At 39.8% G+C, this 24,159-nt stretch overlaps 1 protein-coding gene and 1 pseudogene across 2 annotated transcripts in view; one reads left to right on the top strand and one right to left on the bottom strand.

Moving 5' to 3' along the window:
• The window catches only part of LRP6 (LDL receptor related protein 6), a 161,005-nt gene that overhangs the window by 121,727 nt on the left and 15,119 nt on the right, over nucleotides 1–24,159 (bottom strand). For both annotated transcript variants that reach the window (XM_033222837.1, XM_033222838.1), the window contains exon 2: nucleotides 13,518–13,911. In XM_033222837.1, coding sequence (XP_033078728.1) covers nucleotides 13,518–13,911 — 394 coding nt within the window. The remainder of the gene's footprint in view (nucleotides 1–13,517; nucleotides 13,912–24,159) is intronic.
• On the top strand, nucleotides 19,417–20,847 carry LOC117090506 (annotated as a pseudogene).

Raw genomic sequence — 24,159 nt, 5'->3', positions numbered from 1 at the left:
TGAACCTACTGAATAATCTTAGCATCACTACAATACAGGACAACTTCTGATGTGACAAATACAAAGTACTCAGTACTACCTATGAGGCATTCACACCAGAATGTTAACTCTGTCTCTAATCAAGTCTTCAAATCTAATTTCATTTTCCAAGTAACACAGGGGGATAAAAATAAATCAAATACCACAATAATTTGTTAGAAAATAAAAAATTGGCTGGGCGCAGTGGCTCACACCTGTAATCCCAACACTTCAGGAGGCCGACGTGGGTGGATCATGAGGTCAGGAAATCGAGACCATCCTGGCTAACACGGTGAAACCCCATCTCTACTAAAAACACAAAAAATTAGCCGGGCGTGGTGGCGGGCACCTGTGGTCCAGCTACTCGAGAAGCTAAGGCAGGAGAATGGCGTGAACCCGGGAGGCAGAGGTTGCAGTGAGCCGAGATCGCGCCACTGCGCTCCAGTCTGGGCAACAGAGCCAGACGCCATCTCAAAAAAGTGAATGAATGAATGAATGAATGAGTGAATGAATGAATGAATGAAAATAAAAAATCTGGGACATTCTATAGGACAGCTGACCCAGTCTTTTCAATTAAGTCAACAGGGTAAGAGATAAAAAGGGAAAGGGGGAGGACCAACTCAACTGCTCTAGAAAACTTGTGCAACTTGTAAACCCGTTTGGATCCCGATTTCAAACAAACCAACTATAAAGCAACATTTCTGAGACACAGATATCTGAGTACCAAGAGACTAATTCGTAACATTAAAGAACTGTTCATTGCAAGGTGTGTGAAAGACAGTGGCATTATGATTCTAGAAAAAAGTATTTTTTAGAGATGCAAAATGAAGTATTTACAAGTAAGATGTCGATATGTGAATCTGCTTTAAAATATCTCAGTTAATTAAAAAAAAAAAAAACCAGCCTAAAAGCCTACATATAGAGAGTGGTTGAATAAACTATGGTACATTCACACAATGGTACACTATGCACTGGCAGAAAAGAATGAGGAATATCTCTATGAAATGATATGGAATGACATTCAAAATGTTAAGTTTTGGCCAGGTGCAGTGGCTCATGCCCGTAATCCCAGCACTTTGGAAGGCCGAGGCAGGTGGATCACAAGGTCAGGAGTTCGAGATCAGCCTGACCAACATGGAGAAACCCCATCTCTGATAAACATACAAAATTAGCCGGGCGTGGTGGTAAATGCATGTATTCCCAGCTACTTGGGAGGCTGAGGCAGGAGAATCACTTGAACCGAGGAGGCAGAGGTTGTGGTGAGCCGAGATCGCACCATTACAATTCAGCGTGGGCAACAAGAGTAAAACTCTGTCTCAAAAAAAAAAAATTAGCCAGGCATGGTGGCATATGCCTGTAGTCCCAACTACTTGGGAGGCCGAGGCCAAAGAATCGCTTGAACCCAGGAGGCGGGAGGTTGCAGTGAGCACAGATCATGCCACTACACTCCAGCATGGGCGACAGAGCAAGACTTCGTCTCAAAAAAAAAAAAGTTAAGTTTAAAAAGAACGTGCAAAAGAACATCTACAGTATGATAAGAATACCCACATTCACGGCTGAGCACGGTGGCTCACGTCTGTACTTCCAGCACTTTGGGAGGCTGAGGTGGGCAGATTACGAGGTCAGGAGTTTGAGACCAGCCTGAGCAACACGGTGAAACCCCCGCCTCTACTAAAAACACAAAAATTAGCCAGGTGTGGTGGCACGCACTTGTTCATCCAGCTACTCAGGAAGCTGAGGCAGGAGAATCGCTTGAACCCGGGATGCAGAGGTTACAGTGAGCCAAAATCGTGCCACTGCACTCCAGCCTGGGCGACAGAGAGAGACGTCTCAAAAAAAAAAAAAGAATATACAGATTCACATTCTGAGAGAACAGAGGTATAATAAAAGAAAAAAAAAAGAATATACACATGTATCAACTCATTTGTACATAAACGAATTCACAATAAAAAAGCAGAAATTATTAAGAATAAGATACCTATAGAAAGGGGTGGGGAAAGACTGGATAAAAAAGGGTAGGGGATGGGACGACGAGAGAAGGGATGGGGAAGAAGAACACTTTTCTGAGTATAAATTTTTGTGTTATTTTTAACTCTTAGGAACATGTAAATTGTTTCACATAACACCAAAGTAAATTCGTTTCTCACAATGGTGGTATAGGCTAATGATTTTAAAACTCTTAATGTATATGTATACTAAGATGGGCAAATAAGAAAATATATCATGAATAATGAGAGCCAGGTTTCTCACTATCACAGAATAGAAGTAAATATCCCAAGTAAGAAAAGGGAGAAGGCTACAACGATAATTTTGTGGTAGTAGACTGGAATTGGCGATAACATGAATTTGTTTTTACATATAGCAAAGACACAGAACTAGGAGTATGTGTGTCTACATACACCATGCATTTCCTAACTCTGTCCACTGAGAGGTACTAAATACAATAAAAGAAAATACAGCTGGGCACAGTGGCTCACGCCTGTAATCTCATGCACTTTGGGAGGCCAAGGCAGGCAGATCACCTGAGGTTGGGAGTTTGAGACCAGCCTGACCAACATGGAGAAACCCTGTCTCTACTAAAAATACAAAATTAGCCAGGCGTGGTGGCGCATGCCTGTAATCCCAGCTACTCGGGAGGCTGAGGCAGGACAATCACTTGAACCCAGGAGGCGGAGGCTGCAGTGAGCAAAGATCGCACCATTGCACTCCAGCCTGGGCAACAAGGGCAAAACTCTGGCTTAAAAAAAAAAAAAAAAAAAAGAAGAAAGAAAATCCAGTAGCAAAGAACATACCTAGTTTCCACATCTTCATTTCTAAATACCATTCTCTAATAAAAGGAGCCAGAACTCCTTGGAGAAATAGTTGATTCACGTGGTGGAACAGAAGAAGGACACAATGAGTCTGGACTGTCTGGAGTTGCCAGAAAGTAAGAAAGTACTTAAAAAACAATGAGGGGGCCAGGCACGGTGGCTCACGCCTGTAATCCCAGCACCATGGGAGGCCAAGGCGGGCGGATCACGAGGTCAGGAGATCCAGACCATCCTGGCTAACACGGTGTGAAACCTCGTCTCCACTAAAAAATACAAAAAATTAGCTGGGTGTGGTGGCGGGCGCCTGTAGTCCCAGCCACTTGGGAGGCTGAGGCAGGAGAATGGCACGAATCTGGGAGGCAGAGCTTGCAGTGAGCTGAGATCATGCCACTGCACTCCAGCCTGGGCGACAGAGCAAGACTCCATCTGAAATAAATAAATAAAATAAATAAATAAAACAATGAGGGCATGTAAAAATGACTCAGGAACCAACTTGAAGGAGCTCCCAGTGGCCAAATCTGCAACAATTTGAGCAAGAAAATCATGACAGTTTTGGATTATAACCTACAGGATAAAATAAATGCCCATGAATCCATACTAACTGTATCAGAAAAACACTTTTCCTTCTCTCACAGAGTCAACATAACAGAACACTTCTGACACCAGATTGCTGGGCGGGGTAACGGGGGGGTTCCCCACACCAAGCAATTCTACAACACCAGCTGGGTGTCCTACAAGCCAGTTCAATTCTGACACTATCTATGTGAAGACAGCATCAGATCCCAGTAACGGGCTTGGTTACTGCCCCCTCCATTGCAGGCGCCCGTGCTACTGACTGGCCAGCTATAACCCCCTCCTTTGCAGGCACCCGTGCTACTAACTGGCCAGCTATAAACTGGAGGTTCCCACAATCCCTTCCTCAGGTTCAATCATTTGCTACAGCAGCTCACAGAACTCAGGGAAACACTTTATTTATATTTATCAGTTTATTATAAAGGATATTACAAAGGATACAGATGAACAACCACATGGAAAAGATACATAGGGAGAGATCTAGAAGGGTCACGAGCACAGGAGATTCCATCCTAATGAAACATGAAAATGGATGTGTTCACCAACCCAGAAGCTCTCCAACCCCCCGTAGTTCTGGGCTTTTTTTTTTTTTTTTGGAGAGGCTTCTTATATAGGCATGATTGATATTAGCTTTATCTCCAGTCCCTCTCCCCTTCCCAAGGATGTGAAGCGGAGCTGAAAGTTCCAAGCTTCTAATCATGGCTTGGTCTTTCTGGTGACCAGCCCCCATCCAGAAGCCTACCGAGAGTTGCCTCATTAAAACAAAAGATGTTCCTATCACCCAGGAAATTCCAACGGATTAGGAGTTCCATGTCAGGCACTGGAGTCAAAGACCAAATATTAGAACAAAAGATGCACCTAGCACCCCTACTGCTCAGGAAATTACAAGGGTTTTAGAAGCTCTGTGCCAAGAACCAGGGGACAGATACCAAATACATTTTCACAATATCACACTAACATAAATAACTGAATAAATAAATGAGAGAGACAGGACAGCTCTATGTTAAGGGAGAAGTCTAACTAATAACGCACACAGAAGGAATAATGGAACTAGAAAAATCACTATTTGGCAAAAAGCAAACACCACAGTAACAATTACTACAGGCAAAAACTATCAAGGAATGATAAAATTTGTGGATAAAAGTATGATGAGAAACAGGATAATTGCACAGCCTCAAATATATATTGCAAGGAGAAAAATAGTAACTACAGTGAAAAAAAACTAGCAGACAAAACCATAACCAAGTGATCAACTGTAACATCACCCAGTATCCACACAATGTGCCTGCTGACAGGATGCCCTGAGAAGGGCATAATATCACTTCTGTGGTATTCTTGCCAAAAATGTATAACTTTAATCAAATCACGAGAAACAGCAAATAGAGCCAAACTGAGGAACGTTCTACAAATGACTGGCCGATAATCTTCAAAAACGTCTAGGTTATGAACAATGAAGAAAGACTACCAAAACATCTCAGATTAGAAAAGGCTGAGGAGATAACTAAACGCAAAATGGGATCCTGGCCCAGAGAAAGGACTAATGGGGAAAACGGAGAAATTCAAATATGGTCTACAGATTAGTTAACAGTATTCTATCAACATTAATTCCTGGTTAGATAACTGTTCTATGGTTATACAAAATGTCAATATTTATGGAAGTTGGGTGAAAGTTATACCAGAGCTACGTACAATTTTTGCAACTTTTTTCCAAGTCTAAAATTACTGATCTACTGTTTTCTCTACTTTCATGTAGCTGAGATTTCTTCATAAGTTTTTAAACAAGGGACACAAGGAACTTCTAAAAAATGAAAATATAGTCACTGATATTAAAACCTCAATTACATATTAAACTGCAAAATTAGGCACAGCTGAAGAAAGAATTTTGTTATCTAAATGGCAGGTACAAAAAAAAAAAAAAAAAACCAAGAAAGTGGCTCAGAGAAATAATGAGAGAGAAGATAAAAAAGCAAAATTAAGAGGAAAGGAACAAGAAATTAGAAAGGAACATATATCAAACAAGAGTTCCAAAGAAGACTAAGGAGAATGAAGGAAAATTAAGAAAAAAATGGGTAAGAATTCTCTAGAATTAACAAACAACAAAAATGCTTAGATTCTAGAAATATGAATCCTAAGCAGGATAAATAAAAATACATCCACATCTAGACACAGGGTAGACAAAGCTGCAAAATACCAAAAATCAAGAGAAGCTTTTAAAAACCAGAAAAATATTAAAAAGATAAATGATAAATTATAAAGCAATACAGACTTAATCGTACCAACAATTAAAGCCACACACCCTCAAAGGTCTGAGTGGAAATAATCACACAGAATTCTATACTCTAATTATCATTTCAAGAATGAGGGCAAAATAAATACATTTTTAGACAAAGACCAGGAGTTACTATTAACAGACCCTCACTGAAAGAAACATTGAAGGGCACACTTCACACAAAAGGAAGCTGAATTCAAGCGGATTAACTGGGATGCAAAAAGCAATGGTAAAGTAAGAAATTGGTACACTGAGTAAACCTAAAAACATAAAACTTATTTTAAAAGGTCCTTTAAACAAAGCTACCATGTTGAATTTTTTTAAGTAATTCAACTTGTAAAAAAACACAAAAAACAAAAAACCATGGCTTCAGTAAGATACCTTTCACAAAGAAAAAAAGGACCAAACATGGAATCCAAAAATTTCAACTAAGAATATAGCTCCCTCTCACTTTATCTTGGTCAAAGGCCTTGGTTTCTTCACCCAAAGAAGGGAAGGAAGGCATTTAGCTAGAGGATCCTTAAGATTCCCTTCCAGTTCTAGGATTCAAGGGATAGAAAACAGACCTTCCCAATTTACCAGAACATCTTTCAAAACTGTAAGTTGTTTACACCAAGATCCTTCATACACAGGGCCAGTGTTTTAAAGCAAGATCTAATCTGAAGCTTTAGATTTTAAATAATTGGCTATCTGCTTCTATGCAAAAGCCAACTGGGAACAGATATGATCTCAGAAAAAGAACAAAGAAAATAATGCACTTTTAAACTGTTCCATTTTTAAAGAGCTAATGGAGGAAGGAAAGGCACAGTCTAAGTGGCAGGAAAACCAAAACAGTATAAAATTCAGTAAGTTTAAGTGAAAATTTCTAAAAGAAATACAGTATCAATATTAATTGGTACAAAAATAAAAACAATCATTATTTTATCCCTAGTTCACAAACTAGCTGACAAACCCCTCCTTCCAAAATCTTAAAGATTCATTGTAATTTCTGAAGAGTTATCAACCCCGGAATACATCAAAGGTAGACAAAATCCCCAAATGCAGGCAGTCTACACTCATAAAGATACCCTATTCTTTTTTTTTTTTTTTTTCATCTCCAACCATACAGAGGAAGGTATCCTATTCTTTGTCATCACTAAGTTTCAGTCTTCTACTAAGGATGAATGAAAAGCTCAATGCTACATGCAAAGAAAGCTTTTATTAAAAAGCAAAGCTATTAAAATACTGTGTTATGTAAAGGCATTCAGTTATACTACAACTACTCCCCTTCAAAATTCCTTCAATAAACGCTCAGAGATATGAAGCATAAAAAAGTAGACAATGCAACTGAAACATATTAATTTGAGACACAGTGATGGATATCACTTGATATGAAGAAACTAAAACTGGATGAAAGTTAAGATAATTTTAAGAAAAAAGCCCTACGTTAACATTTGAGAACACACACACACACACACAGAGAGAGAGAGACACACACCACGAGTTTGTTGTTTCTTAATTTCCAAGGCCTTGATTCATATGCCATTCAAGCTAAACCTCTAATTCAGATTTCCTGACCAGATTAGTGGTTCTTCTAACACATCACTCTTAATTTTTAGATAATGATCTCAAAAAGCCTCACCTCCAAACATATGTGAATCTATATAATCTGCCTAAAAGTAACTGGCTACATTTTCCACTCTCCATACAAAAAGAATCTTTTTATGGCCTGGCACAGCAGCTCATGCCTGTAATGCCAGCACTTTGGGAGGCCGAGGCAGGTGGATCACCTGAGGTCAGGAGTTCGAGACCAGCCTGGCCAACATGGAGAAATCCTGTCTCTACTATAAACACAAAAAATTAGCCAGGCGTGGGGTGGCAGGCACCTGTAATCCCAGCTACTAGGAAGGCTGAGCCAGGAGAAGTGCTTGAACCCGGGAGGCAGAGGTTGCAGTGAGCCGAGGTCACGCCACTGCACTCCAGCCTATGCAACAAGAGTAAAACTCGGTCTCAAAAAAAAAAAAAAGAATCCTTTGACATCTCAAAGCATTTTTCCGTTTACATCAAATGGAACTGGAAAAAAGGTTTCAACTGTGGAGTAAAACAGGAGACCCAGAGTGATGACATATGCAAGGTAGTAAAAACAAAAGTTTAAGAATCTGCTCCACAAAAACACAATTCTAAGTGTAACATACTTAAACTACTGACTTGAATGTGTAACTGTAAAATAAAATTTTTAAAATAGCTATTCAGAGTTCTGTAAAATAAAATTTTTTAAATAGCTGTTCAGAGTTCTCTCTTTAAATATCTCACTTTTTTTTGTTGTTTGTTTTTTGGAAACGGGGTCTTTACTCTAACATCACCTAGGCTGGAGCGCCATGGCTCAGTCTCGGCCCACAGCAACCTCCGCTCCTGGGCTCAAGTGATCCTCCCACCTCGGCCTCCTGAGTAGCTCAGGACCACAGGCGTGTGCCACCATGCCTGGCTAATTTTTTGTATTTTTTTGTAAAGACAGGGTTTCATAATGTTGCACAGGCTGGTCTCAAACTCCTGTACTCAAGTGATCCGCCCACCTTGGCCTCCTAAAGGGCTGGGATTACAGGCATAAGCCACCACACCTAGCCAATATCTCAGTTTTTAAACTTAAAATAATGTCAAAACTGAAAGAAACCCATCATTTTAGAAATAAGGTAACTTAGATCCAAGACACTGAAGTAATTTGCTGGTAAACAGAGCTAGGTATTGGCCGGGCGCGGTGGCTCATGCCTGTAATACCATCACTTCAGGAGGCCGAGGTGGGCGGATCACAAGGTCAAGGGATTGAGACCATCCTGGCCGACATGGTGAAACTCTGTCTCTACTAAAAATACAAAAATTCGCTGGGCATGGTGGCACGCGCCTGGTAGTCCCAGCTACTTGGGAGGCTGAGGCAGGAGAATCACTTGAACCCGGGAGGTGGAGGTTGCAGTAAGCCAAGATTCCGTCACTGCACTCCAGCCTGGCGACAGAGCGAGACTCTTGTCTCAAGAAAAAAATAATAATAATAATAATAGAGCTAGGTATAACATAAAACAAGCTCCAGTGAATATATTTTTATAAAATATGATCTTGATAACTTTTGTGAAAAACAACTAAGGACTAAAAATCTTAATTATGTTTTAAATAAACATTTGTAATCACAGCCATACTCATTTGGAATTCATAGAAGACCATGCTAAAATTTGCATTTGCTTAGAAAATGCTTTCTTCTAAAAAAGAAAGCTAATACTGTAACAGAAAATATTATTTTCCTTTAACTTTTAAAAAAAGTTTTCCTTTAAGAAAACCTTTTTTCTTAAAGTTCAGTCACAAAAAAAGATTTAGGAACTATTTTAGTCACCTGGGATATATAAGTGTAGAAAATACTTTTAAACATATTCAAAATATGATAATTACATGTATAAAACTGATAGAAAAAGTACAAATCACTTTTTTCCACTGAGGTAGATGTGCAAGCATTTTTAAAGAAGAACTTTTAGTGTTGTTAATGTTATATTTAACAATGATTTAAAAATACATATTTTTGGCTGGGCACGGTGGCTCACACCTGTAATCCCAGTCTTTTGGGAGGCTGAGGCAGGCAGATCACTTGAGGTCAGGAGTTCATGACCAGCTTGGCCGACATGGTGAAATCCTGTCTCTACTAAAAATACAAAAATTAGCTGGGCATGGTAGTGTGTGCCTGTAATCCCAGCTACTGGGGACGCTGAGGTAGAAGAATGGCTTGAACCTGGGAGGCAGAGGTCGCAGTGAGTAGAAATTGTCCCACTGCACTCCAGCCTGGGCAAGAGTGAGGCTCCGTCTCAAAAAATAAAAATGAAAATAAAAAATAGGCCAGGCACAATGGCTCACACCTGTAATCCCAGCGCTTTGGGAGGCAGAGGCGGGCAGATCACGAGGTCAGGAGATCAAGACCATCCTGGCTAACATGATGAAACCCCGTCTCTACTAAAAATACCAAAAATTAGCCGGGCATGGTGGCGGGCGCCTGTAGTCACAGCTACTCGGAGGCTGAGGCAGGAAAATGGCGTGAACCCAGCAGGCGGAGCTTGCAGTGAGGGGAGATCGCACCACTGCACTCCAGCCTGGGCGATAGAGCGAGACTCCATCTCAAAAATAAATAAACAGACAAATAATAAATAAATAAAAATACGTACTTAAAAAATATAACTATCATTCAAAGCTGTTTATAAATTCACCTCAAATTGAATCACTAAAGTTTAACTTTATAAAAAAAATCTAAAATGATTTAGAATATGAAAGGATCCTAAACGAAGAAACAAAACACCCTTAAACTTAACACAGGTCCTCAACATCACCAAGATTAGTACAGTTGCTTAGCATGGTAACTGTGGAATCAGAGCGAAGGGCTCCAGCATTAGCAGCAGCCACATAGGAATCACCTCTACTCACTATAACCTAAGACTACGGTTTACTGTAACTCTGGTTGTTCACTCTGTAACAATTTCATACACAAATCTTCCCGTTTCTTAGTCCAAACTGTACACTGCTAGTAACTATTACAAGAAAAAAAAAATCTCAGACTAATATAATAGAGGCCAAATTTAGAGAGGAATAAAAATCTTCCTTCAGTGTAGGCTAAATGGACTGATTACACAAAGAACTCCATACATCCGAAAGCACACAGATGTCTGCACTAGTTCCCAGGGCTCAAACAATACCAGTCATTCAATAGCTTTCCTTTTACGTAAGTTGCTGTGAGAGAGCTCAGTCAGCTCTTGTGAACCTCATAAACCAGGATCCTGGAACTCTGAAAAGTCTACATTTTTCCTCAGCACTGTTTTCATGTACTTTGCCTGGAACTCAAACTTCGTATTTCCCCCAGAAAATAAATCTGGAAATCATCTATTCTGTTTGACAAATGATGTACTCTACCTATAATTACTTTTCAACTAAAACCACAAACCACGATACAAATCTAAGATCATTAACACTGAAAGATTATCTGAATATATTTTTCAGTGCAGGAGTTTAAAACATAATTTTAAATACGCTCCATCATATGTATATATATCATATGTATATATAACACTTGACCAGATTCTATTTGTTTCCAGTTGAGTCATTTTTAAAATAACCATAACACAAAATGACTTCTCAAAATTAAAAGAAATTTTGAGAGGACTGTTAAAGCTGGGGGAGGGGGCTGAATTTACCCACTCTCTCTCCCCTATATTCCCCTCCTCTGCCTCTCACATTAACCACACACATCAAAAATAATAAAAAATATTTCACTGGGTGTTTGACCAAGCCTTTAGTCCACAGAAAGAGTTATTCTTCACTGAACCACCTTCAGAAGCTACATAACACTACCTTCTACCTTCAAAGTACATTACTACCGATTCTCCCAATAATCTTTTTTATCAGCTAAGTCTTTGGTGAATTATCACATTCAATAACGAGAAGTAACAAGGATAAATTAAAGCCACAGAAACTCTAAAGTATTTTTTAATCAAATGGCAAAATTACTTCAGAAGATACTTATCAGACCTACTAACCAAAAGTAAAGCTCATTAGTTTTGGGGAACAAAATGAAAATGATTAATTTACTCACTAAACTGTTAGATCCTGAAGAGTCAAGAGGAACTATATACATTCAGTTCCCTTTAATAATGTACTATCATGTAATCATTAATTCCTCACAGAAATGATCAAGATCCTGTTCCAAAATCTGGCAATGAAGCTCATAACAGCTCTTGTGTCTCTTCTAATTATTTTAACACTTTTCCTCTCTTCACACACGTTACATAATGCAAATAAACATGCTATGAAGAAGAAAAAGTTGTCTCTCCCAAGTTTTCTGTCCTTAAATAAAACAGTAAAGATAAACTAAACCCCCTCTCTCCAACCAGAGTACAAAATGCAGAACTCTGAACATAATAACCATTTAATAGATATTTTATTAAATTTCAATCATCACCCTTACAGTGGTAAGCCTTACTTTGTCAAGAAGAAAAAGAGGGGAAAAAAGAACTTTATCTTTTCACCAAAGTATTCTTCCCTAATGACGACTAAAAGTACCAAAACCCTATGTGTTCTACAAAGCAGTAACCTCAGAAACATTTCAACAACTCCTGAGCCTCACAAACTCTGTTAGCAAAAGACAAACTCCATTTCTCAAAAATATCTGTAAAGTTCTCAACAACCAAATTATTTGATAACTACAGTTACATCTGAGACCTCCTCCTCAGGACATCCAATGCTTTTTCATACCATCAGAGCTGCTACAATATTTGCCGGTGCTTTAAGAGCACCATCTTGCCTCAACAAACACGTTTTAGTTCCACTCTAAAAAATACTTATTTGTATTTCCAGACATCTCCCTCTAAAATTTCATTACACTACTGCCCACGTTATCCTTTACAGTCAAATCAGTCTTCTCATTTTTCTACAACATGGCATCCTGTTCAACGTCTGTAACCAAATCAGGCCTGATACCAAGATAAAGAAGCACACATAAACCTTTCCTCTATTCTCCCCAAGTTCTCATTTATTACATAAAAAGAATCCACTCCTTTCCATAAATGAAATGAGTTTTAAAGCATTCTAATACAATTGAAAGCTAAAGAAAACAAAGTACTAAAATAGTACAAGTTATTTATCTTTGGATTTTAACCAAATATTAGTCATTTTAGGTTCATGTTCAGAAAGTTACCTATACTTGGCCATGACAGACTGGCCATGACACTTTATTCCACAAAGAAATATCATAAAATGGTATACGCTAATAGTAGAAATGAGGCATAGTAACAGAAGCAATGTGGGGATACAGCTCACACTTTGAAACGAGACTTACTCAGAGGTTTAAGTTTTCCTTCTCATTAGAAAATTCACCTTTATTGCAAATATATGTTTAGCTAACTGGAAATGAGTTATTTAGTAACTTTTATTTTTCATTCAATGCTGACATATTAAATAACGCTTCAGAGTGTAACATAAAAAAACTAGTTATCACAATATCATTGTGCATATAATAAAAGTTATAAGATCTAGTCTACCTCATCTTGAGCTATCAAATCCTTCTCTTTTTAAGTTTTCATTCTTCTCTCCTTTCAAATTATCTTATGATATCACAAAAAATAAATACAGAAGAAAACCCAAGAAATATAAACATGGCTATTAGAAACCCAAAACAATTTACAGAAACACTAAGAACACAACACACTGGGCACAGTGGCTCACACCCACAATCCCAGGGCTTTGGGAAGCCAAGGCAGAGCAATTGATCACTTGAGCCCAGGGGTTCGAGACCAGCCTGGGCAAGATGGTGAAATTCCGTCTTTACAAAAAAAAATTTTTTTGAGACAAAGTCTCACTCGGTTTCCCAGGCTGGAGCACAGTGGTGCAATCTCAGCTCACTGCAACCTCCGCCTCCTGGGTTCAAGCGATTTTCGTGCCTCAGCCACACGAGTAGCTAGGATTACAGACGTGCGCCACAACACCCAGCTAACAAAAAAATTTTTTTAGTTAGCCAGGTGTGGTAGCACACACCTAAAGTCCCAGCTACATGGGAGGCTGAAATGGGAGGATCACTTCAGCCTGGGAGGTTGACAGTGCAGTGAGCTTTGATTGCACCACTGCACTACAGCCTGGGTGACAGAGCAAGATCCTGTCAAAAATAATAATAACAATAATAATAACAACACAACATAACTTTCTACATTCAAGTCTACTCAACAAAGAAGCCCAAAGAATCTAAAACTCCTGTTTTCGATCTTTCTCTTCTCATAGGGGTCAGGGTGGTATATGTCAATGGAAAAAAACCAGGAGGAGGTACGATGATCTTCGTACACTGTACAAAAACTTACCCACTTGAAGGATCTAAGGCAATAGCTCTGGGTTGATCCAAGTCTTGCCAAAATAAAACTTTTCGTAAAGATCCATCTAAATTAGAAACTTCAATCCGATTAGTTTCAGAATCTGTCCAGTACAATTTTTCTCCAAGCCAATCACATGCCAGCCCATCGGGGGACAATAATCCAGAAACAACAACATTCTGTACACTCTCAGTTTTGTTAAATTCTGTTCGTTTAATGGCTTCTTCGCTGACATCACTCCAGTATATCAAGCCATGACCAAACACAAAGTCCACCGCAGCTGCATCCTCCAAGCCTCCAACTACAATCGTAGCATTCTCTTTGCCATTTGTAGCATCAACCAATCGCAAGTCCCGTCTGTTTGCATAAAGCAACAAAGGGGCCGCTAGAACAAAAAAAGAAAAATATGTAAGTGAAAAGGAAGAAAAGGTATTGATTCTTGTAAACTGGGTTTCAAATCATTATTAGTGATTGTCAAAGATAAGAAAAGAGTAAATAAATCAGTTGGAGACCATCTAAAATTCTTTCACACACAAAATATTATTTTTGCAGCATTTAAAACATAAGACATAGGAAAGGGGGGGAACTATTTCCACCATGATAGTCTTTTCTGGTTAAAATAACTCAGATAAAATTTTAAAGCCTGGCTATACCAAGAATTGGCAAGGATATGGAGCTACTGGAACACTCATACTCTACTGGGGTGAATGTAAAATGGTACAGTCATTTGGGAAAACAGTTTGGCAGTTTCCTAAAAGGTTAAACACACAACCTACTATACAATCCAAGGCAATAGCTAGGTATTGCCTATTCCACATCTAGGTATTTACTCAACAGAAATAAAAACATACGTCAATACAAAGACTTACATGCAAATACTCATAGCAATTTATTTGTAATAACCCAAACTGGAATCAACCCAAATGTCATCAACAGACTAATGGATAAAAAACTGTAATACTGCCATACAATAGAAAATAATGAACTCTTTGTACGTGAAAAATGGGTGGATCTCAATTCAGAATGAAAGAAGCCAGGCCAAAAGAAAGGTATATATTGCATGACTCTCATCTATATAAACTTTTACAAAAGGTAAACTAGTCCATTATGACATAAAGCAGACCAATGGCTGTCTCAACATAGGGAGAGAAGATGCAAAAGAATAAGGGGGAGGATTAAAAAGGGGCACGAGCAAACTTTTGTAGGTGATGAGCTATATTATCAGTAATAATGATGGTTTCAGAGGTGTAAACATGTCAAAACTTACTAAATTTTACACTTGACATAAACAAAATTTATTGTCTATCAATTATACCTTAATAAAACTGTTACAGTTTGACTGAAATAGTTCTTGGCAAAGCTACTTTATTCTGTTCTATATTATTATCAAAATGACCTTTGAAAAGACCAGAAACTAAATATAAAGCCAATCTTACAGAAATAACATTTAACTTTGAGAAAGCTGAGGCTGTTGGGAGTGAGGTAGTATAAATTCCATGTTTTTTGGGTTTTATTAAATATCTATTCCAAGCTTCTGACATTTACTTTCCTAATATCAAGCAACAATTAAAAATCTAGAGCACTACTGTCCTACAGAACTTTCTGTGATGATGGAAATGTCCTCTCCACTGCATAACACAGTACCACCAGTCACACGCGGCTATGGAGCACTTAAAATGTGGCTAGTGTGACTAAGAAATTAAATTTTTAATTTTATATAACTTTTTTTTTTTTTTTTGAGACAGAGTTTCACTCTTACTGCTCAGGCTGGAGTAAAATGGCACGATTTTGGCTCACTGTAGCCTCCACCTCCCAGATTCAAGCAATTCTCCTGCCTCAGCCTCCCGAGTAGTTGGAATTACAGGCGCCCACCACTATGGGTCCAGCTAATTTTTTGTATTTTTACTAGAGGCAGGGTTTCGCCATGTTGGCCAGACTGGTCTTGAACTCCTGGCCTCAAGTGATCCACCCACCTCGGCCTTCCAAAGTGCTGGGATTACAGGCATGAGTCGCTGCGCCCGGCCCCAATTTTATATAATCTTAATTCATTCCAATTTATATAGACAAGTGTGACTAGTGGTAGTATTGGATAGCACACATCTAGAAGCTGGAATGCAGAACATTAATGAGGCAGCAAAAGTAAGACCAAGCCAGGCGTGGTGGCTCACACCTGTAATTGCAACACTTTGGGAGGCTCAAGCAGGAGGACTGGTTAAGCCCAGGAGTTTGAGACCAGCCTAGGCAACACATGGAAACCTCATCTCTACAAAAAGATAAATTCAAAAAATTGGTCAGGCATAATGGTGCACGACTGTAGTCCCAGGTACTCGGGAGACTAAAATCGGAGGATCACTTGAGCCCAGGAGTTCAAGGCTGCAGTGAGCTATGATCACACCACTGTGGTGCCCCAGCCTCGGTGACAGAGGGAGACCTTGTCTTTAAAAAAAACAAAAACAAAAAAACAGTGAGTTATGATGCAATAATCTACATGACCTTCTTTCATAATTACTTACTAAAGGTCTACAACTGTGTCATCTGAAGCCAAGCCCAACTACCATTTAGAAGTAACCATTTCCCCTTTTTCAAGAAATTACTCCAATGTCAAAAAAGTATCAGAAAAAAGTGGTGTTTCCACTAATTTATAGATTGTGTCTGTCAAATAGTTATGAATGTATACTATTTTCAACTATAAGTACAACATAAACTTCCCTAACTAAGCTTAAATCCAACATTCTTAGTCAAAAACAAACTAGCAGACAGCTGTTTTAAAAAGTGACTAACCAATCTTTCTGCTTATTCTGAGTATCTGCTGCAGCTATTAGCAAATTCATAAATTTCCCTAACAGAGTCACTTTTAATTCATTTCAGGCCTTCACACATCACACTGATTTATCAGTCCCCACAGAGCCCACTATACTGAGTCTCTCATACTATGGGCCAAATATAAACATCAGAAAAAAGGTCCCTACTAGTGAAGGATACAATGCTAAGTGCCACACAAGGCTAAGGAATACCCACGAAACACAACATTTAAAATCCAAGAGTGATAATAACGTAATATTTACTGGGCACCTTCTTTATGGCACTATCCTTGGAAAACTACAGCAAAGCTATGGACATTAGGTAGCAGCCAAGTGTCTTTCATTGCTTTCAAGCCAAACTTTAACACTTTTACGTGTACTGAATAATTTTGATCTACAAAATCCAAAGACGCTTTCTAGTAATTTAAGGCCTCACAAGTGTTCTGAGTCTCCTCTCCCTCCTGAAAACGGGTGAAGGAGGCAAGCTAATCTTTTTTAAGTTAGCAATACTCGTTACAATTGAGGATTTGTGAAGGACTGTACATAAATCTGCTGCACATAAATCACACTATTGAAAGGAAATCCCAGGGTTCATCCTGTCCAGTCACCCTTCTGATGCTTGAATACTTTCCATTATGTTGTCACCAGTATCTGTCCAGCAACATATTAAATGGGATATCTGGTAGGTATAATTTGATTCATAACATTGTTTTTAACTACCCAGGAGATACACTGGATCCACACACTTGCTCCCTGGAATGTGCTAGTATCTTCCATTCCGGAGAGCTTACTTTCTGACCGCCTAGTATTCAGATAACCCAAATAATCACCATCACTTCTCTTTAGTGGAACACTCACAGTGCTCAGGAATCTTTGTTTTCCTTTATTAAACGTCTGGGAAACTTTCCCTACCAGCCTTTCTAAGCTTTTTCTACTTTGAAAGACTAATTTCCATGCCCTGAATCCTTCATTCTCAGACCGTCTCATAAAACAATCTCAGTGAAGCAGGAAATAAGGTAAATGTCATACATCCCCAACATCTTAATTTATACCTCTCAAAATTTTCTCTCCACCCATTTTCCCTAACCTTGTCCTCAGTCTCAAATGACAAGATGGCCTTCCTCCTAAGGCTAAAGCAATACTTTCGGTTCAGCCTCCTTACCTCCTCTCTACAACTTTGCTCTATCAATTGTTCCGTATTTCTTGTATTTTCAGTGGTTTATGCTAGGTTCCTTGCTATTGAAAACTTTTGTTTTAATAACCCTAACTTGTTACCATCAGAATAATTATTATATTTCTACTAACTGTAAAATCTTATAACATTGGTATATACACCTCATACTACCATTCATTAGCTAACTTCCTACCCATCACTCAACTGCAAGTACTTTCTCTAAATCTTTTTTTTTTTTTTTTTTATACTTTAAGTTCTAGGGTACATGTGCATAACGTGCAGGTTTGTTCCATATGTATGCTTGTGCCATGTTGGTGTGCTGCACCCATCAACTCGTCAGCACCCATCAATTCGTCATTTATATCAGGTATAACTCCCAATGCAATCCCTCCCCCCTCCCCCCTCCCCATGATAGGCCCCAGTGTGTGATGTTCCCCTTCCCGAGTCCAAGTGATCTCATTGTTCAGTTCCCACCTATGAGTGAGAACATGAGGTGTTTGGTTTTCTCTTCTTGTGATAGTTTGCTAAGAATGATGGTTTCCAGCTGCATCCATGTCCCTACAAAGGACATGAACTCATCCTTTTTTATGGCTGCATAGTATTCCATGGTGTATATGTGCCACATTTTCTTAAGCCAGTCTGTCACAGATGGACATTTGGGTTGATTCCAAGTCTTTGCTATTGTGAATAGTGCCGCAATAAACATACGTGTGCATGTGTCTTTGTAGTAGAGTAATTTATAATCCTTTGGGTATATACCCAGTAGTGGGATGGCTGGGTCATATGGTACATCCAGTTCTAGATCCTTGAGGAATTGCCATACTGTTTTCCATAATGGTTGAACTAGTTTACAATCCCACCAACAGTGTACAAGTGTTCCTATTTCTCCACATCCTCTCCAACACCTGTTGTTTCTGACTTCTTAATGATTGCCATTCTAACTGGTGTGAGATGGTATCTCATTGTGGTTTTGATTTGCATTTCTCTGATGGCGAGTGATGACGAGCATTTTTTCATGTGTCTGTTGGCTGTATGAATGTCTTCTTTTGAGAAATGTCTGTTCATATCCTTTCCCCACTTTTTGATGGGGTTGTTTTTTTCTTGTATATTTGTTTGAGTTCTTTGTAGATTCTGGATATTAGCCCTTTGTCAGATGAGTAGATTGCAAAAATGTTCTCCCATTCTGTAGGTTGCCTGTTCACTCTGGTGGTAGTTTCTTTTGCTGTGCAGAAGCTCTTTAGTTTAATTAGATCCCATTTGTCAATTTTGGCTTTTGCTGCCGTTGCTTTTGGTGTTTTAGACATGAAGTCCTTGCCCATGCCTATGTCCTGAATGGTACTACCTAGATTTTCTTCTAGGGTTTTATGGTATTAGGTCTAACATTTAAGTCTCTAATCCACCTTGAATTAATCTTCGTATAAGGAGTAAGGAAAGGATCCAGTTTCAGCTTTCTACTTATGGCTAGCCAATTTTCCCAGCACCATTTAAGGGAATCCTTTCCCCATTTCTTGTTTCTCTCAGGTTTGTCAAAGATCAGATGGCTGTAGATGTGTGGTATTATTTCTGAGGACTCTGTTCTGTTCCATTGGTCACTTTCTCTAAATCTTTATAACCAAATCCAGTGGTCTTTTCTCAGTCTTTATCCTTGACACCTCTAGAGCATTCAATGCTGTTGACTATATCCCTACCTATATAGAATGGTCTCCTCATATAATACTACCTATTTTTCTTGTTTGTCTTGTTTCAAACTTTCCAATTCCTATATATAGTTATCCCAAGACTCTCTGTTGTTCCCAAATGAAAGAGTATAGAAAACTAAAGTTCACAAGCGACAGCGACACAAGGTGGCAGCCACCACTGGCTCGGGAGTAAAAGTCTCTTGCGATTTCCCACTTTTTGAAGAAGTCAAAGAAGGCCAAAAAGGAGTAGGAGATGGCACAGTTAGCTGAGGTCTAGACGATAATAAAGACACTTACAAGATGGACAGGGATGATAATTGGGCCTGCAAGAACAATTTACGAAAACTGAATATACAGCCTTAAAATAGAATGTGGACCACCCAGAAGCATCCCCCTTTGCAAGATTTGTAACAAAAAATTAATATGAACGGAGTTAATAGTTCTAATGGAATGGTAGACCCAAGAGCCATTATTCGTGCTAGCAAAATGGCAGAATTCATAGACCAAAGTTGTCCTGCAAGACCTTTGGCGCGTAATGGTGTCTAAAGAAAATATGAAACTCCCTCAGCCACCTGAAGGACAGTGTTACAGCAATTAATTGAAAAGAAAAACCACAAGCCCTTCCCCTTCCCCCCCTCCATTCAATATAAGCAGTCTTCATTTTCCACAGTAACAAATTTTCTAGATACATCTTGTAGACTTCAAAGTACTAGAAAGGAAGCTCCCGTTCAAAGGAAATTTATCTTAAGATACTGTAAAACTAATATTTTGTCCATTTGAAATATATAACAAAAAAAGAAAGAGAATTAAAGTTCACTTGGTCAACAAGCAATTCTATGCAGCTAATTTCCAAAACATTATCTCCAGTTCTGTCCCTCTAACTTTTTGTTGGCCATCTCTACCTCCTGTTAAATTAAATTCATCACCTTTCCCCAAAAACAACAAAATCCCTCAGGAGTCAATGGTACACAATTCTAACCTTACTGGCATGCTTTGGAGCCATCTTTGAGCCCTTCCCCTTTTTCACCAGTCTGCCAATGACTGTCTTGTTGACTCTTATTGTACAAGCATGTCTTTACATTTGCCTCCTCTTCTCCGTTTTTAGAACCACTATCCTACTCTAGACCTTCATGACTTTAGGCTTAAAATATCCTAATAGTAAGTTATCTCGATATTTTCCCTTTTCCTTTTCTACTTCTAATACTTTTACTTTAGCCAACTCAAAAGTCATTCTGATTCCCCTTGCCTAAACTTACATAACGCCTCAATACCTCAGCCTTCCACCATGACTTCTACCTAGGACTCTACATGTATCTTTTATAGTCTCTGCATCATACAAACAGGTTTCAAAACATGTAAACTGGGAGTACATCACACCCATCATCATGGAGTATTCATTTTCCTGCCCACTCCATACTTCTTCTCTTTTTCTCCCAGCAAGCAAGTCCTTCCCAGCCACAGTCAAACCTTACCTACTCTGTAACCCTTTCTAATTGACTCAGCTTTACTTCTTTTAATAACCTTAGTCTTTAGCATGTACGTGATATTAGCTTTTTTTTTTTTTAAGCCTACTTTCTACCTCTAGCATCTCAGCCTAGATCCATACAAGGTATACAAGAACCGCACCTTATAACTAATTTTACCACCAATGCCTACTACAGTTCACTGCACAAGAAATATCATATACATATTTACTAATATTTTGGGGTTTTTGTTTTGAGACGAAGTCTCACTCTGTCACCCAGACTGGAGTGCAGCAGCGCAATCTCGGCTCACTGCAACCGCCGACTCCCTGGTTCAAGTGATTCTCCTGCCTCAGCCTCCCGAGTAGCTGGGAATACAGGCATGCGCCACCATGCCCAGCTAATTTTTGTATTTTTAGTAGAGACAAGGTTTCACCGTGTTGGCCAGGACTGTCTTGATCTCCTCACCTCGTGATATGCCCACCTCAGCTTCCCAAAGGGCTGGGATTACAGGTGTGAGCCACCGCACTCAGTGGTAAAAGAAATTTTATTTGTCATGGTCAAAGCCGGCTAAGACTTTTGTATTTTTTATTTTTTTTGAGATAGAGTCTTGCTCTGTCACCCAGGCTGGAGTGCAATGGCGCAATCTCAGCTCACTGCAACCTCCCTCCTGGGTTCAAGCGATTCTCCTGCCTCAGCCTCCCAAGTAGCTTGGACTACAGGCACCCATCACCACACCCGGCTAATTTTTGTATTTTTAGTAAAGGCAGGTTTCACCATGTTGGCCAGGCTGGTCTTGAACTCCTAACTTCAAATGATCCACCCAACCCAGCCTCCCAAAGTGCTGGGGTGACAGACGTGAGCAAACGCACCTGGCTTAATTTTTTTTTCTTCTTCATTTTTGGAGATAGAGTTTCGCCTTATCACCCAGGCTGGAGTGCAGTGGTACAATCTGGGCTTAACGTAACCTGCACCTCCCAGATTCAAGTGATTCTCCTGCCTCAGCCTCCCCAGGAGGTGGGATTACAGGCGCCCGCCACCACACCCAGCTAATTTTTTTGTATTTTTAGTAGAGACGGGGTTTTGCCACGTCAGCCAGGCAGGTCTTGAACTGCTGACCTCAAGTGATTCAACCTCAAGTGATTCACCCACCTCGCCTCCAAAGTGCTGGAATTACAGGCGTGAGCCACCATGCCCAGCCAAAGCCAGCTAAGATTTGATGGGTTTATTTGTAAGATTTTTTTAAGTGCTTATCAAATATTATAGTTATGTAAAACTAGATTTTAGTTTTCTGTTAAAATGACTGATTTTCTTCAGTTATTAGTCTTTTTCTCTTTTTTTTTTTTTTTTTTTTTTTGACATGGAGTCTCCCTCTGTCACCAAGGCTGGAGTGCAGTGGCAGGATCTCAGCTCACTGCAAGCTCCGCCTCCTGGGCTCATGCCATTCTCCTGCCTCAGCCCTCTGAGTAGCTGGGACTACAGGCGCCCGCCACCACACCTGGCTAATTTTTTTTGTATTTTTTTTTAGTAGAGACGGGGTTTCACCGTGTTAGCCAGGATGGTCTCGATCTCCTGACCTCATGATCAGCCCGCCTCCACCTCCCAAAGTGCTGGAATTACAGGTGTGAGCCACCGTGCCCCACCTGTTAGTCTACTTTTAATAAAGAGGTTATTAAAGGTTTTCCTTTGCCTTCTGAATAATCTCCCTAGAAGACAAAGATTCTGTGTCTTACCAGAATTTCCTGTGCTTAATGCTGACTTTATCATGTCCTTAATTACTTAAAACCATATTCACACCCTTGAAAGGGGTAAGGTTCTTTACCATCACATTACTTCCTATGCTTACTTTTTTCAACTTTTTTTTTTTTTTAAGCCTACTTTCTACCTCTAGCATCTCAGCCTAGATCCATACAAGGTATACAAGAACCGCACCTTATAACTAATTTTACCACCAATGCCTACTACAGTTCACTGCACAAGAAATATCATATACATATTTACTAATATTTTGGGGTTTTTGTTTTGAGACGAAGTCTCACTCTGTCACCCAGACTGGAGTGCAGCAGCGCAATCTCGGCTCACTGCAACCGCCGACTCCCTGGTTCAAGTGATTCTCCTGCCTCAGCCTCCCGAGTAGCTGGGAATACAGGCATGCGCCACCATGCCCAGCTAATTTTTGTATTTTTAGTAGAGACAAGGTTTCACCGTGTTGGCCAGGACTGTCTTGATCTCCTCACCTCGTGATATGCCCACCTCAGCTTCCCAAGGGCTGGGATTACAGGTGTGAGCCACCGCACTCAGTGGTAAAAGAAATTTTATTTGTCATGGTCAAAGCCGGCTAAGACTTTTGTATTTTTTATTTTTTTTGAGATAGAGTCTTGCTCTGTCACCCAGGCTGGAGTGCAATGGCGCAATCTCAGCTCACTGCAACCTCCCTCCTGGGTTCAAGCGATTCTCCTGCCTCAGCCTCCCAAGTAGCTTGGACTACAGGCACCCATCACCACACCCGGCTAATTTTTGTATTTTTAGTAAAGGCAGGTTTCACCATGTTGGCCAGGCTGGTCTTGAACTCCTAACTTCAAATGATCCACCCAACCCAGCCTCCCAAAGTGCTGGGGTGACAGACGTGAGCAAACGCACCTGGCTTAATTTTTTTTTCTTCTTCATTTTTGGAGATAGAGTTTCGCCTTATCACCCAGGCTGGAGTGCAGTGGTACAATCTGGGCTTAACGTAACCTGCACCTCCCAGATTCAAGTGATTCTCCTGCCTCAGCCTCCCCAGGAGGTGGGATTACAGGCGCCCGCCACCACACCCAGCTAATTTTTTTGTATTTTTAGTAGAGACGGGGTTTTGCCACGTCAGCCAGCAGGTCTTGAACTGCTGACCTCAAGTGATTCAACCTCAAGTGATTCACCCACCTCGCCTCCAAAGTGCTGGAATTACAGGCGTGAGCCACCATGCCCAGCCAAAGCCAGCTAAGATTTGATGGGTTATTTGTAAGATTTTTTTAAGTGCTTATCAAATATTATAGTTATGTAAAACTAGATTTTAGTTTTCTGTTAAAATGACTGATTTTCTTCAGTTATTAGTCTTTTTCTCTTTTTTTTTTTTTTTTTTTTTTTTGACATGGAGTCTCCCTCTGTCACCAAGGCTGGAGTGCAGTGGCAGGATCTCAGCTCACTGCAAGCTCCGCCTCCTGGGCTCATGCCATTCTCCTGCCTCAGCCCTCTGAGTAGCTGGGACTACAGGCGCCCGCCACCACACCTGGCTAATTTTTTTGTATTTTTTTTTAGTAGAGACGGGGTTTCACCGTGTTAGCCAGGATGGTCTCGATCTCCTGACCTCATGATCAGCCCGCCTCCACCTCCCAAAGTGCTGGAATTACAGGTGTGAGCCACCGTGCCCCACCTGTTAGTCTACTTTTAATAAAGAGGTTATTAAAGGTTTTCCTTTGCCTTCTGAATAATCTCCCTAGAAGACAAAGATTCTGTGTCTTACCAGAATTTCCTGTGCTT

Source organism: Trachypithecus francoisi, unplaced genomic scaffold (assembly GCF_009764315.1).
Source record: "Trachypithecus francoisi isolate TF-2019V2 unplaced genomic scaffold, Tfra_2.0 Lachesis_group11, whole genome shotgun sequence".
Classification (NCBI taxonomy): domain Eukaryota; kingdom Metazoa; phylum Chordata; class Mammalia; order Primates; family Cercopithecidae; genus Trachypithecus; species Trachypithecus francoisi.
The sequence above is the reverse complement of the archived record's forward strand: the minus strand, read 5'-3'. Positions and strand labels throughout refer to the sequence as shown.